Source organism: Crotalus tigris, unplaced genomic scaffold, assembly GCF_016545835.1.
Source record: "Crotalus tigris isolate CLP2741 ecotype Arizona unplaced genomic scaffold, ASM1654583v1 scf7180000017814.3102382, whole genome shotgun sequence".
Taxonomy (NCBI): Eukaryota; Metazoa; Chordata; class Lepidosauria; order Squamata; family Viperidae; genus Crotalus; species Crotalus tigris.
Window position 1 is genome coordinate 1825911 of NW_024096652.1, and position 16246 is coordinate 1842156.

Sequence of the window (16246 nt, forward strand, 5' to 3'; positions counted from 1 at the left end):
TAAGTCATTTTTTTCAGTGCTGTTGTAACTTTGAACCGGCACTAAACGAACTGTTGTAAGTCAAGGACTACATGTAATTATAATTCCTCTTATTTGAAAGGGAAGAGAAAGGAACCAGGATCCTCTTATACTAGCTTAGTGGTCTGATGTCAAATGTGTCCTAGTTCCTACAAAACCAAGTGCTCTGAATTTCAGAAATAACAGACTTGGGTCATCTTTTAAGATTAAAAAGTTATCATGGCAGATACACTTTAACAACTCATTTCATCAGCGGCATGATTGAGAATGTCACTCATTCCGAAAGTCTCTATTTATATTCTAGAAATGATAAAATTTGAGGCATTCTTGAAAACTTTTTTTAAATCAATAGTTATAAAGCTTGAACTCATTCGGAGCTTATCTATTTTAAATCAGGATTCAGAAACAAGAATTTGTTCTTAGGCTCTTGAGATTGATGTGCACAATGCGTATAACTTCTCCGATTTGGTCCTAAAACCATTAGGCTTCTTTTGCTATGGCTGCACTCTTCTTCACTGTCTTCACTCTTCCATTTAATAAACCTGCCTTTTCACCATTTCAGAAATTCTGACTATACATATATTCAGTCTGAAGAATTCTTATTACAGAACATGCACATATCTGGGTATAAGAAATTCTGCTGAGAGACGTGTGTTAATTTTTAAAGCTACAGTTATTAAATTATACAAATCTAAGAATCCTGCTGCTGCTAAACTGCCTCTCACATAACTCAAAATACCCATAATTGCATGATGAAACATTGTTGTCAAATTCTGATTTCTAAAACAAGAGCCGGCTTAAACCACGTCAATGTTACCTGTACTGACCTATAAAAAGTATTTGTTGGCGCACTAGAAGGGGGTTTGCTATTGCAGTCTCTGCCCACAGTGGGGAGATAGCCGTGGGTCTTGAAATAGCTCTCAGCTCCTATAGCAAGGATAGCCACTCCATCCCGGACCTTTTGCCTCAGGCTCATTTTCCAGCTTTCAGTGGCCACACTGACGAGGCCAACAGGGAAAGACGTAGGTGGCACATCCATGTTCCCCACTGTTAGACTAGGCACAATCCAGACATAGCCGGGGCCGATCAAACCAGCCTGCTCTACCACGTGGAAGAGGAACTCTGCCTCCTCTTGTGAACAATAGACAATCATTACTTGAGCATCTATTTGGCGCAGCAACTTCTGCAGTTTGGAGGTGCTTGCATCCTGGGACATCTCAAAGGTCAAGACATCCTGGATCTCCCAACCAAAGTAGCTGGTGTCAGTGAAGGACCGAATTACATCCAGGAAGATACTATATCCCGGATAGAGGCTGGTGATAACAGCGAAGGAGCTCCAGTCATATTCCTCCAAGACTTTGAAGATCACTTGTATCTGTTGTTCAATAGAGACACCCAACTGTAAAAAGGCAGAGCCAGGCTCCTAGGAAAGACAGAGAGAATCAGTGAAGAGGATAAGCAAGATTTCAGCAAACAATATATATTTCTTGATATCTTAACTAAGTCTCCCCCAATGTGGTACTCACTAGATCTGTTGTACCTCCATTTCCATAACTTTTCAATCAGCATGGCCTCTATGCAAGTGAATGTGACCTACTTGGAAAATTGGGGAAAGCCATCCTAGCTATTTTCTGCCTTGATGCACATTTTTGTTACTATTCCTCACATTTTCTAATTGAGTACCGGTATAGCATGTCGCAACTATGAAATCAGAAAATTCATTCTGGTTTTCAGTCTTGCCATCTATTTGCTTCATAAAAAATGGGGGAAAATCAGGATATCTACTTCCATATGATACAGTCATTTCCAAGTAAAAACAGAAAGCATTATCACCACTACAATCTCCAAATCTATTGTGAACTTAAATTACAGTAATCATTTCTTAACCGTCACCTACTAGGTCTGCTTCAGCAACCCTGTATCTGGTATTCTGACTCATTGTGCCTTTTCTAATTCCTAATTCCCACTCTTTATGTTTGATCGCATTTCACACCATTTCCTCCTAATATAGATGTAGACATAATACGCATACATAGAAGACCCATGTAGAGAAAACAATCATTTTCTTGAACTCTAAACTACTGAATAAGCCACCACACAGCAACTGAATGTACCATAGACTTTAAAACAAAATAAGAACCTTCACTTTTCCTTCCCAAATTTAAGAATGTTCAGTGTAACATTTTGTACAAAGATCATTTATCACATTTTAATAGTTTTCTAAATGAATCGGCCAAGATAGTATATTAATCTTTATCCTTGGTATATTGTTCTTTATAGTAAAACCTACAGTCTTAAAATACACATATGCTAATTAAGCCCTTAATATATGTGCATTGATTTTTTATTCATTTAGAAAATGGGAGGAGGGGTATGCTTTTGTTGCTGGCAGAAATTCAAATGGAAACTCCACATAACTTTTCAGAGCAACTTGCTGTAATCTCTCTTTTAGAAGAGAGATCTAAAACAATCCCAGCGAAATGAACCATTAGAAATCAAAGATATACTATGAAATAAATTGGCAGTGAAGGTGGGAGACAAGCTGTCTCAGAAACTAAAACAGCAAGCTTACAGTTAACAAGATTTTTAAGCCTTTTTAAGTACAGTTACTATACTTTTATATATGCTAATATGACAGTATTTAAATTGGCTTTGTCTCTAAACGTCCTTTCACTTAAAGCGAGGAATTTTTGTGAGCTTGTTCTCTTTGAAGGAGAAATTATTCCTCTTTGTCATGTTAAATTTCAGTCTTTTCTTTATAATAGGATAGTGGGACCATTTTATGCCTCCTAAATGTGGATTTGCTTACTGTTAAGAGTTGAGATGTGGAGTGGTACATTTTATATGTGTTAATTAATATTTTTAGACTTTGCTTGGATTTTTTTGCTGATACTTGGACATGGAGAGAATGTTACTTATTGGATTTGCCTATAGTTAAGAGATGAGTATTGGGAAGAGCATTGTATCTGTTAATTAAGAGGAGGGGAAGAGATTGGGAAATTGTTTAGACCTGTCAAGATGAGGGCGTGAAGTTGCTTTCTTAGGGTTTTTCTTTCTTTTTCTCTTTCTTTTTGGTTTGTATTATCTTTTACTATTGTAATTAAAACTTTTAGTATTTTGTTTAAAAAAGGAACCTGAGATAGCAGAGGGAATAAATTGTTCTTGCAGGGGAAAAAAAGGATATTTCTTCAGAATAGGAACGTGTCATTGTTCTGTAATTCCCGAATAAATTTAGCAATGAAGGTAATGAATATGAACAAAACATATTGTTGCAATCAAATATAAGCCAGCTAAGACCTGGAAGAAGATTTCATTCCTTTAAAAATAAGCATGCCAATAAAATTAAATCATTGGTTCAGAATAGCAGCCATCTTCCTTAGGGAAGACATATAGGTCAGCAGTATTGCATATGCTTTGCATGACAAAAGGAACCAGATGCACTCCTTACCCCCTCTACAGAGATGCACTCATCAAAATCCCACCTATTTGCTTTCAAGCAGTGCAGATATATTCTTGAACTTCCTGGAGTCTTAATTAGACTTGACCTAAAGCACCTCCATATAATCTTCAGTTCTCCATACAATGCAGGTTCCATGCATAGGTAGATAGTGATAGATAGCCATAGTACTGTTGGGAGGAACTCCCCCGTTCGGTCCTTCCAGCTGGGATTCCCCTTGACGGTGCAGCGCAGAAGAAATAGATTGTGAAGCCAGCTACCAGAAAGAGGTTTTATTTCGAGGATCAGCGTTGAGTGACAATTCAGCTCGAGTCCCCGGCTAGCTAGACAGAATGATCTTTAAACAGGGGTTTTTATACCCTTTTGTGGTTTCCAAACTTGTCATTTCTGATTGGTAACAAACTTACCATTTCTAATTGGTGAGTTAAAATTTGTCTTTCTTGATTTGCTGGTTTGTGACTATTGTTAGTTCCTTTTTCTTGCCTAAAAGGTGTTAATTACTTTTATTGTTGTGTGTTAATCCTGATTGCTGCTAGCTGGTTCCTCATTGTGTGTGTCAAGTGTTTGCTGTTTTAGCCTCAGGCTGCTGTTGACCCAGTTTAGTTGGGGTGTTCCTAGATTATTTCTTAGTTGGGCTGGGGAGGGGGTGTCCAACTCTCATCAATTCCCCCATTTTGGGCTATTACTGATGTATCAGTGATTAGCCCAACTGGTTCATATATACGGTAGTGGTGATCAATTTGGCACATCATGAGAGATGTTTTCTTGCTTTGTCCCTTGCTCCTGATGGGAGTTGTGCAGATCTTTAGGCATTTTAACCCTAAGGGAATTAATTGGCATAGGCAACAAAGGAGGGCTCCACCTATTATGACTGTGATTATACTACCAATAAGAATTTTCAACTAATGGAAGTCTGGTAACCATGAAAAGAGCCAGGAAAGGTTCCAGGATGACTGGTTGTGCCCAATGTTTTGTGCTAGTTCTCTTAAATGTTGGATGTCACCTTTAGCTTCCAGTCAGGTTTGCATACCCCCCAAAATTCTTCACAGCCATGGTTCTCCTTAGTACATGACCACTGGCTGCCCAGTTTCAAGGGTTGTTTCCTGCCTTAGCTCTTAATTCAGTGCATCCAGGTTTGTAATGCCCAACTGCCAGGCTATTAAATTTTCTTTAAATTGCACATAATGAGTTCTAGGAATCCCAATCTGAGCTCAACAGTGCAAAATATTCAGGGCATAAGTTTGGGATTTCCTATTGCTTCCTTAGCCAGGGCATATGAATTGCAAATCACCTGAGGGGGCCTAGTTCCCTCCCCCTTGTTATCTGTTGGAAGTTGATCCCTCAAAGCTTTGGTGCAACAGAGCAAAAATCAGCCTGGGGAACTTCACTAAAGGTAGGTGGAGGGGATAGACTCAAGTGTGATTCTGAATGGTGTGTGTGCATGTATATGCAGCTACTTTTACAAAATAGTCAACACAAACATTCTGGATAAATTTTCCCTCCCACCAGATAGAAGTCCAAGGTGTTCAGTACTTGTTCTGCCACATATTCCCAAGTGCCATCTCTCCGCTAATACATTCAACTGGCTTGTTACAATACAAATGGGGCAAGAAATAAAAGTTTACAATGAGTTTCCACCCTCCCCCCATAGTCTAATTTTCTCTTCTGAGGCTTCACATGGCACCACCTTCCTGCTGCAGCTCTCACAGGCATCTGGGTAAATGGTAGGACTTGGGAAGATGTTCCCCACTTAGATTGCATGGTGGCTTTTTAGTGGATGGCTGGATTCAAAACTCAATTCCATGGCTCAAATGGATGGAGGCAGCATCTGGGTCTGTGTGTTCTGCTTCCAAAGGCTTGGGAGAAGGTTTCAGGGCTGAAAGATACAAGAACAAGGTCTCCCCCGCCCTTTCTGGGTGGACTCTACCAGGAGAGGCAGACAAAAGGTATGGAGAACAAAGGTCAAGAAAAGAATTGGAAGGGGGGTAGCTTGCAGGCAGTTTGAAAATGCTGAAAACTCCAAATAATTTTAAAAGCCTAATATTTTAAGACGTGCAACTTGCCAAGGGCAGGAGAATCTGCCTTTAACATTTATTCTAAAATAGATAACATTATTTTAGAGATTGGAAAATGCTTATGTTTCAGAAAGCTTCATAGTAGTTTCAACAATAAGTGATAGGATATGAAAAGTAACTTAGGAAAATTGTTTCCCCACACAAGCAGACTTGAGTTTCAAAAGGCTCTTGTAGATAGACACACATTTTTCAGGAAAAAGATAGATAAAACACACACAGTAAATGCAAGTGAAACTTTTCCAACAGATAAACTTAAAGCAATCCTTTCTGGTAACTTAAGGCTGTTCTTGAGCGTACACACAGAGAAAAAGGAAAACAAACAAACAAACAAACACAATTCTTTTTCTTCACTCTGTTTGTTGGCCAGACAAACAGAGTGAGGTATTTCCTTTTTGTGGCTTATTTTTAAGCATAATTTCTAGCAGAATTTAAAATTCTTTTTTCTTTGGATTTGAAACAGTTAACAGTCACATTTACCTCTCACACAGACTTTGACAAACATATATACACAAAGACAAGCAAACAGAAGTCTTAGTTTTACACATCCTAGTCATTCCCACCATAAATTTCAGACAACTCAAGTTAGGGAAGGCACACATTTTAAACATACCACGTGGTTGCATAGAGGAGAGAGAGAGAGAGAGAATCACTATTTCTTATTTTCCCTTTTAAGTACCTTTATTTAGCCAAATTGGTTTCCCAGCAAAGCCCTAAGCAAAGTCTATTTTTCTTTCATATACTACACAGTCGAAATCTCCTTGTGAGACTTCTTTCCTAACACAGTCGAAGTCTCCTTGTGAGACTTCTTTCCTAACAGTCGAAGTCTCCTTGTGAGACTTCTTTCCTAACACAGTCGAAGTCTCCTTGTGAGACTTCTTTCCAAACAGTCGAAGTCTCCTTGTGAGACTTCTTTCCTAACAGTCGAAGTCTCCTTGTGAGACTTCTTTCCTAACAGTCGAAGTCTCCTTGTGAGACTTCTTTCCTAACACAGTCGAAGTCTCCTTGTGAGACTTCTTTCCTAACAGTAGAAGTCTCCTTGCGAGACTTCTTTCCAAACAGTCGAAGTCTCCTTGCGAGACTTCTTTCCCAATACAGTCAAAGTCTCCTTGCAAGACTTCTTTCCCAATACAGTCGAAGTCTCCTTGCGAGACTTCTTTCCCCCAATACAGTCAAAGTCTCCTTGCGAGACTTCTTTCCTAATACAGATTCTCGGAGGTGAGCGGCCACCTCCGCTCGGGGCTACTGCTTTGATATTTACTGGCAGAAGGGGTCCTGGCTTGCCCAGAATAGGGTTCTCTTTCTCTGCCCGCTCGGTCCTCCTCTCTCACCAGAAGGTCTCACGCTCCGATGCCCCCCCCTTGCTTTCCCGAATTCCGCCGGTCACGGCTCCACTGGAGCTAGCAGCAGGTCGGGGTGCGGCTAGAGGGCACACGGAGGGAGCGAGCTCCAGCTGATTCTAAGAGGAGGATGCCTCACACACACACTCATGCATTCTTCCTTTCGTTCCCCCAGACCCTTTAACCTAATAGATTTAAATTTGGTGGCACTTACCCTCTTTCCTGGTAGCTGTTCGAGCGTAAGACTCAAAAACTCCCTTTACTACCCGATGCCGACCGGGCAGGGTCCGAGGAGGCTTCCCCACGGATCAAAGTGTCCGCTGCCGGCTGGGTGATGACTCTTCCGGGCCCGGTCCGGTGGCTGGGTGAGCTGGAAGTCCCTTCGTGGGTCGCCAGATTGTTGGGAGGAACTCCCCCGTTCGGTCCTTCCAGCCGGGATTCCCCTTGACGGTGCAGCGCAGAAGAAATAGATCGTGAAGCCAGCTACCAGAAAGAGGTTTTATTTCGAGGATCAGCGTTGAGTGACAATTCAGCTCGAGTCCCCGGCTAGCTAGACAGAATGATCTTTAAACAGGGGTTTTTATACCCTTTTGTGGTTTCCAAACTTGTCATTTCTGATTGGTAACAAACTTACCATTTCTAATTGGTGAGTTAAAATTTGTCTTTCTTGATTTGCTGGTTTGTGACTATTGTTAGTTCCTTTTTCTTGCCTAAAAGGTGTTAATTACTTTTATTGTTGTGTCCTGATTGCTGCTAGCTGGTTCCTCATTGTGTGTGTCAAGTGTTTGCTGTTTTAGCCTCAGGCTGCTGTTGACCCAGTTTAATTGGGGTGTTCCTAGATTATTTCTTAGTTGGGCTGGGGAGGGGGTGTCCAACTCTCATCAGTACCTAAATGAGATCTACTTATGCTTCTACCTAAATGGAATATCTAGGAGTCGTAGGGAACATTTCAGTTTCCTATCTATGAAATATACACATTTTAGTGAAATTTAAGCATAGGCTCTTAAATACAGTCCATTTAGTTTGGTTACTGAATTATCCCATTTTCTGTTTGTTTGTTTTTTCATAATATGTTGGAGCAACTAACTTGAGGTTATCCACATTAACCATTCATACATAGAGATGAACACATAAAACAGTTAAAACTAGCAAAGCTATGCAACTGACCTAGTCGAACCTGTTGTGTGAATACAACCAATTCCTCACAACATTGGTGACGTTTAAAACAAGTGGCACAGTTATTATCACAATACTTGAATGAAATGATAATGGCAAAACAGATCTGAAATTGCATCCCCAAAGACTGACAAAGCTTAGTTACACAAACAGAGAGAGAGAGACAGACAGAAAGACAAAAGCGACTAATTTTATAGAAAGGTTGAATGGTATTACATCATACAATACTGTATATAACAAATTCTAGGAATTCTTGTTTGTAACAAACGAAGACTACATCCCAGTTTAGCTGGGATTATTGTGTCAAACAAAGTCAAACTTAGTGTCAAGTTAAGCCTAAATTCTTTTGTTCCCTAAAATGGAATAGATGCCCAATATTTTAAGGTCTAACTTGAATTTGATATAGTCTTTTCCTTTTGCTCATAAAACCTTCCCTTATAAAAATGGACAGTAGATCCAAGTAATCTGTGGCTTAAAGCACTGGCCACATGTAGTTCTTCAACACCACTTCTATGGCCATGAGAATATTCCCAGAGTAGTGAAGCTGATTTTTTGTGGCTATCTGAAGATTTTAAGGGGGAACTAGAGTCACTTATTTCAAACTCCAGAAAAGCAACAAGACATGGTCCAATTTTCCCAGTTGGTTTACAGGACTAAAGAATTGGCTTCAGGCACTACTTCATCCTTTCAAGCACTAAAAATATTCACCCATCCCCAAAGGTTGAAATGGTTCTCCCCCATTGACATCCTAATATCAGTAACCATGCTCCATGTGATCCTTGGAAGCAAAGCATTTTTTAAATAAGATGAATCATAAATATGTCTCTCTCTAGATGTTGATGATGAAAGGGAAGTTGTGGTGAAACAAGAATGGACTTTTAATTGAAAAGACAAAGAGCCCATCTCTGGCATATTCTGGGATTAAATATATGCTCAGAGTACTATGTAGCCTTTCTTAATTTCAAGTGCCTTAAATCTCTGCAAGACTTAAATCAAACATTTCATTCCTTAACATGCCTCAATGAGCTATTATGCAAACAGTTGCTGTATGTTAATTATCCAGCAAATATCTCAAAGTAAATACCACAAGCCTGAATTCTACCCATCCCTAGTCAAAGGCATCACTTGGATTATATTGTTAGCATGCCTGGAGAAAAGTATGGTCATTTGCAATGTGGCCTGCTTAGAAGACAAGAAATGGATCATTTTCCTCCAAGATTGGGCAGAACAAAAGTCTTCCCAGCTCCAGTCCTCTACCTATCATTGATGCCACCATATTGCCATAATTGATAATCTTTATGATGACTTACTTTTTCTTTCCCTAAAATGACTAGCCACAGAAATATATTCATGACTATGTAATACAGCAGTGGTAGTCAACCTGGTCCCTACCGCCCACTAGTGGGCGTTCCAGCTTTTATGGTGGGCGGTAGGGGTTTTGTCCAATACTGAAGCACTTTCCTTTTTTTTATTTAATTGACTTTTTAAAAAATTTTCATAGCATTATTTAAAAACATTTTCATTAGGTTTTCATAAAATTCCCTGTGACAATTTAAATTTCTGAAAATATACTATTTGTATCACCCGCGCATCAGTTTAGTTCACGTTACGTAAGTGAAACTAAATGGCGCTATATGTGACTGCAAACAAAAGAGCCTCGTCTCAGAATAGCTCGTGCATCTCCCCCCTCACCATCCAGCTGTAACAGACAAGCAGAGCTGGTAGCCGGTGTCTCCCCCAAACCCACTCCACGATTCGCGAGAGGCATGCGCAGACGATACCGGTGGGCGGTTAGAAAATTTTACTACTAACAGAGATACAAAAGTGGGCGGTAGGTATAAAAAGGTTGACTACCCCTGTAATACAGCATACTTTCTTAACACAATTCAAAAACTATCCACAACATGTGGCACGTTTCTACAAAACTTTTTTGTAAGGTGGGACATGAGGAGAAAGACCAAGAAGGAACTTTTGTAACTATCTCCAAAACAGACAAAGATCTACTGAGTTAACGAACATGAACAGCTGCTAAGAAACTGGTGACTTTCTGTAGTGTGGATTAATTCAGCCCAATACTCATGCTGGCTCGTTACTTATGGTTGGTCAGATATTAACATATCTGAATCAAAGCCTAATGTATCTGGAAGATAACAAATTAAATAAGTTTGTTACATTCTCTGCTTCCATGCATCAAGCTTGCTCTCTAGAATAGTCAAGTGGAAAGTATACCTAATATTTCTGCCATTTATTGCCACAAACACATCATTTCCAGCCAAGCTGAGCTGCTATGGATAAATTGCTTCCAGGTAAAAATTTTCCTTTTAATAACCTGAAGCTTTTTTAGACTGGAGAGCAAGAACTTTTCATTAGTTACCTTTGCACACTTTATGGGCCACTTTCTGATATGGGAATGATTATTAACAGGGATCAGGCCAAGCCAGAGAAACAGGCTGAAGAATATCCTCATTATTTCTAATCATGTCTGAATGAGCTCTTCTGCCTATAAGTAACACAATGATCTAGGATCAGTCTTAGACAAATAAAACCACATTGTGTTGGCTGCTAACAAGGCACAGAGAAATATACCCTATTTTCCTGTGAGAAGTTGACAGTAACCACCATTGACACCTGTGACAGGTGAGCAAGCTAAAAATAATTACCCAAGTGCATAGCCCATCTGTAAAAAAATTCATTGTTCCTACAGTAGTCTCTGCAATGTAGTTGCATGTGCCCTAAATTAGTGATTTAAGACACAAGTGCTGCTTTTCTAGAACAAAACATGCGACAGGGTTTTGTGCTTGCCAACATGAGCTGCATCCCAATGATACAGGTTTATAAATCCAGAAATCAATAAACAGATGTTACATATTGACAAACCTTTGACTGTACTTTCCTCCATATTCTAGTTTTATGCCTGTTTGAGCAATATAAACGGTTATCAAAAGGCTTGCCATAATTGTGCAAGATTTATTAGTTTCTATTTTCTTGCTATGATAGTTTTAGCAGTATTCAATGAACACTGGTTGACCTGCCTGGCAAAAATATTAGTTTCTACATACACATTATAAGAATTCTGGTGAAGTGATGGTCCAAATACTGGGCCTTCTTCCTTAGCTTCCATAATTCTACATTATAGTTTGTCTCCATAAAGCAGGGGTTCCCAACCAGGGGTTCTCACAAGACGATATTCCAGGGAGTGCGAAAACTTTTCAAAATTGTAGTGTATATGCATAGTTTGTTGTTGTCATTTTGAACTTTTCTAAGGGATGTGAGAATATATCAGAAGCGTTCTAGGGATGCAGGGTATAGAAAAGGTTGGGAGCCGCTGCCATAAAGGAATTGCCTTACAAACGTATCCATCAAAAGAATAGCCTTAAAAACTTAATAATTCATAACTCATAACATTACATACTTGATAAATTCCATAAAAAGAATACAACTTTTTCCATAAAAAATAGGATTACAAAAAAGGAAGGAAGGAAGGAAGGAAGGAAGGAAGGAAGGAAGGAAGGAAGGAAGGAAGGAAGGAAGGAAGGAAGGAAGGAAGGAAGGAAGGAAGGAAATCATACATAAAGGCTAAGGCTTGGCTTAGCTTACATATGGAGTGAAGTGGTATTTAAAGAATAGATTTCACCTTTTTATTCTGAGAGTAAAAAGTTAGATTTTAAATAGTTTATGTAAGCTATTCACAATACAGATTATGCTTAGAATCCCCATATCAGCCACCCTTAAAAAGACATGCACAGATAAATGATCAATCTACTTTCACTATCAGAACTGAAACTTCCCAAAAGGAACCCAACCTAGTTAGATAGATTGCTGGATGTGGGGTCTTGGAAACAGGAGGGCAGCTGTGGGGTGAGGTTCATCGTATCAGAGGTTAGGAATCTTTCAGCAAAGCTACCTGCTGAGTTAATGTTGCTATAGATACTTAGTACAGGGCTCTTGCTCTTTTCATCTTGGTAGAGAGGGTGGGAGATTTTTTAAAAAAAATTCTTTTCCATTTTAAATTCTTATTCATTTCACTGTGGTTATAGGCACAAGTGCTAGTTCATTTAAAAAAAGTTGGCATTCTTAAAAGAGACCGTTTGAATGAAAAGAGAAGACGCTTTAACTGCAAGGAGTGGCTCTAGGTAGAAATAGATTCTAAATAATTGAGCAGACAGCATAACAACATGACCGTAGATTTGTCATCAGTGAGTAAATGTATAAAATATTGTATGCAGCACCACCAAGGCAGCCAGCATTCAAGACAGCGTTCCCAAAATAACATCCTTTTTGGTATCCTTGCTCTAAAGTTCCTAGCATGGCTTGCAGAAGTGCTTCCTAGCCAAATCTACTTAAATTCTTGCATGATATATGCCTGGAGCTTGCATGGCTGTCTTCCTTGGTCTTTGCTTAATCTTTTGTTGTCAGCTTCCCTTGCCAAGCTTTGCCTTCCTGCCCAGTTAACTAACTAGTGAATCTCCCAATTTGCACTTGCACTTGCAGGTGTAATTGCACAGTGTGACCCAAGTCTAGAATAAACAAAATTCAGTATAGTTTTAAAAAGCCAGATTCTTAGTGAACAACAATTACTGTTGGTTGTTTACTGCAACAGAATTATACCACTGTTTAAGTTAAGAGAATCTATATCCTGAATGGTCTTGAAGAAAACTGTGACAATAGATAAATAAATGAATACATATGAGGTATCTGCGAATAATCTACAGGCCCATTCCAGCTAAATTTCCCAGAATAACAATGAAATTTCACCTTAGGTGTAAGGACTACAGCAGATCCTCCACTGATACTAACGATAGGTACATGGGTCTGGGATGAGATGAAATCAAGGATCTGTGCCACGGCTTCTGTACCAATGTTGTCCTCAAAGACAATTCCATGGATTTTTGTGCTGGAGAGCATGTCACAGATTTGAGTCAAGAGTGTGCTGGGATTAGTATCATTGACCACCACGGTGACTGGATGGACCTCTAGAGGCATGTCCAGGAAGCTCTGGTATGTTAGTCGGCTCCGGATATGGAGAGAGTATGAAGAGCTACTGAAAACCACAGCCACGTTTACCACAGGTTCCCTGGAGTTTGGCACCGAAGTATCCATTAGGGCAGCTGAACAGCCCAGCACCATAGAGAGCACCAGGGTGTTTGCCAATGTTCTGTCCATGGCCTTTAAGGAGCCCCTGAAAGTCAGAACAAAGATAAATTATGGAAGGCATCCAAGGGAGGAATGAGTGGAAAGTACAAAAGATGTGTTTTATCAGTTGGAGCTTGGGAAACTATTTTACACAGTGTATTTCAAGAAACCTGACTACGCCTCTTAGCATACAGGACCCAGAGAGTCAATCACAGCTCTAGGATAAGTACATTTATTTATTTATATCCTGTTTTTATTATTACATACCAATATTCCTTCCTCCTCCTATTTTCCCCATAACAACCACCCCGTGAGGTACATTGAGTTGAAAGAGAGTGACTGGTTCAGAGTCACCCAGCCAGCTTTCATGCCTAAGACAAGACTTGTTGAGAAACACCCAGGCTGACAGGGAGCAGGGATCAAGCACAGAGTTAGCCTGGAGTCACTGCATAACCACAACAGTAGCTAGCTTAAACTCTATATGTGTAGGTCTGGTTTTTTGCGCCTGATATGACTAGATGATTTCCCAATTTCTAGTCTGGTGCCTTAACACTAGATTAAACTGTAATCTATGATTTTCTAATGTTGAATAGTTTCTTATTGGACACTTACAATTTTATCTGTAGACTTAGGAGAAAGTCTTAAATAAGTATCTAAGAATATGTAATGGGCGAAGCAGTCCTGAGTTATAGAAAAATAAATTGTATCAAATACTACTAAGCTGTTTGCTTCTGAGATTGATACCCCATTATTTCTCCATTCTCAAGGAGAATGGTTCCCAATCCTAGCCCAACATTTGAACTATCTAGCATTTCAACCCTACTGACTCCCATTCTCTCCTAATCCGAGACACTTGCCTCATCCATCCCTGCTTTTTATAATTAAGGATGTCCTCTGTTCATCAAGTTTCTCTCCCTCATTTCTATTTTCCTTATTATTTTTCATTCATCCTTATTAAGGCTTTTCCTTTGTTTTATCAGTTGAACTATTGCAATGAACTCTACATAAAAATGCCCTTGAAGAGTATCAAGAAGCCTCAACTGGTACAGAATGCAGCAGCATGGGCAGTTATGTGCACTCCTAGAAGAGCGCATGTTATACCTCTACTCCATGAGCTGCACCGGTTGCTAGTTTGCTTTCATGTCTAATTTAAATGCTGGTTTCGATCTATTAGGCCCTTCATGGCATGGGACCAGGATATCAGAGAGCTTGCCCCTCCCCAGTAATATAAGCCTGTCCCAAGAGATTTGGCAGAAAAGACATGCTATCAGTACCATCAGCTGGGAACTTTCTTTTGGTGGGTCCCAGGAGACATGCCTTCTCTGCCATGGCATCAGCCTTATGGATCATTCTTCCCCCCCCCAAAAAAAATAGGTTAGATCCATCCCTTTTGACATTCCAAGGCCCTCAAGACCTGGTTATATTATGGCTCCATTGCTGAGCTGGCTATTCTTATCCTCTTTCCCTAGGATTTGTATTTCTGTTTTTTTATACTATTTATACTTTTAAATGATGTTTATATTTTTATATTTGTTGGTTTTATATATGTTTTTATTTGTTTTTGTACACTACCCAGAGTCACCTTTGGTGAGATGTGTGACTAGATAAAGTATGGAGGGCCTCTTGACGTTCTGTATTCTGTTTTACAGTCACCTTTTATACAATTATATTATTCCATCTATTGCCCCCTCAATAGTAATAGTAATAGTAGTAAAGTTGGAAGGGACCTTGGAGGTCATCTAGTCCAACCCCCTGCTCAGGCAGGAAACCCTACACCATTTCGGACAAATGGCTGTCCAATCTCTTCTTAAAAACTTCCAGTGTTGGAGCATTTACTGCTTCTGGAGGCAGGCTGTTCCACTGATTAATTGTTCTCACTGTAAGGAAGTTTCTCCTTAGTTCTAGGTTGCTTCTCTCCTTGATTAGTTTCCACCCGTTACTTCTTGTCCTGCCTTCAGGTGCTTTGGAAAATAGCTTAATTCCCTCTTCTTTGTGGCAGCCCCTGAGATATTGGAAGATTGCTATCATGTCCCCCCTCGTCCTTCTCTTCATTAAACTAGACATACCCAATTCTAGCAACTGTTCCTTATATGTTTTAGCCTCCAGTCCCCTAATCATCTTTGTTGCTCTTCTCTGTACTCTTATTAGAGTCTCTTCAATTCTCTTGCTATCTTCATATTTTGGCTACTGCTTCACCAATTTTTTTCTTTTTGTATTCTGAAAATCACTTTGTCTATTGAAGAAGCTATCACTTTCTCACTCTACTTCCAACTTCAAATCCAGTTCTAGTTTGTGGTTCTTTTGAGCTTATTTCAATTGTTGGGAGGTGTCAAAAGATGTAATTGTGGAGTCCTTGGTGCTCTCTGAACTTGATGGTTTTCTTGCAGACGTTTCACTAGCAAACTAGGTAACATCGAACTAGGTAACATCATCAGTGCTAGCACTGATGATGTTACTTAGTTTGGTAATGAAATATCTGTAAGAAAACCATCAAACTCAAAGAGCATCAATGACCCCCAGTTCAACCCTGAGGTACAAATATTTTTTTCTAAGGGTATAATTCTTGTTCGCCAGTGCTTTTTTTGTTAAAAAAAAAAAAAGGTGCCGGAACTCACACACGTCATACAACCTGCCCTGCCTACCCTACAAGGTTCCATCCAAAAAAGGTGCCGGAACTCCGTTCTGGGCGTTCTATGACAAAAAAAGCCTTGCTTGTTCCTGTTATGCTTCTCTTGAACAGCCTCACAGCTGCCCATGCTTTAAAATCCAAAAAAGGCTCACGAGAGGGTGTCTGTTGTGTGGTGAAGTGCAAGGAAAGCAAACTATTGTCTGACAGAATCAGAATCATTCAGGACAAATACTTTAATGTATTATTAAGCCCCACATTCCCACATCCTCCCAGAAGAATTCCATAAAATTCTATTCTTCTATTTTCTAAACATCTTTTCTGTGGGAAAAATAATCCATCCAGTCAAATGAGAAAACATTCTTTTTCTATAGACCAGAATCTTTCTTTGGAAGGTCAGGGGTGAGGCTGGTGTCTGTAGTGA

General features: G+C 39.6%; 1 protein-coding gene across 3 annotated transcripts in view; it reads right to left on the reverse strand.

The window, feature by feature from the left end:
* Positions 1-16246, reverse strand: part of GRIN2C (glutamate ionotropic receptor NMDA type subunit 2C) — a 93557-nt gene that overhangs the window by 47941 nt on the left and 29370 nt on the right. For all 3 annotated transcript variants that reach the window (XM_039342877.1, XM_039342876.1, XM_039342878.1), the window contains 2 exons: positions 12819-13242; positions 846-1441 (listed from right to left, as the gene is read on the reverse strand). In XM_039342877.1, coding sequence (XP_039198811.1) covers positions 846-1441; positions 12819-13242 — 1020 coding nt within the window. The remainder of the gene's footprint in view (positions 1-845; positions 1442-12818; positions 13243-16246) is intronic.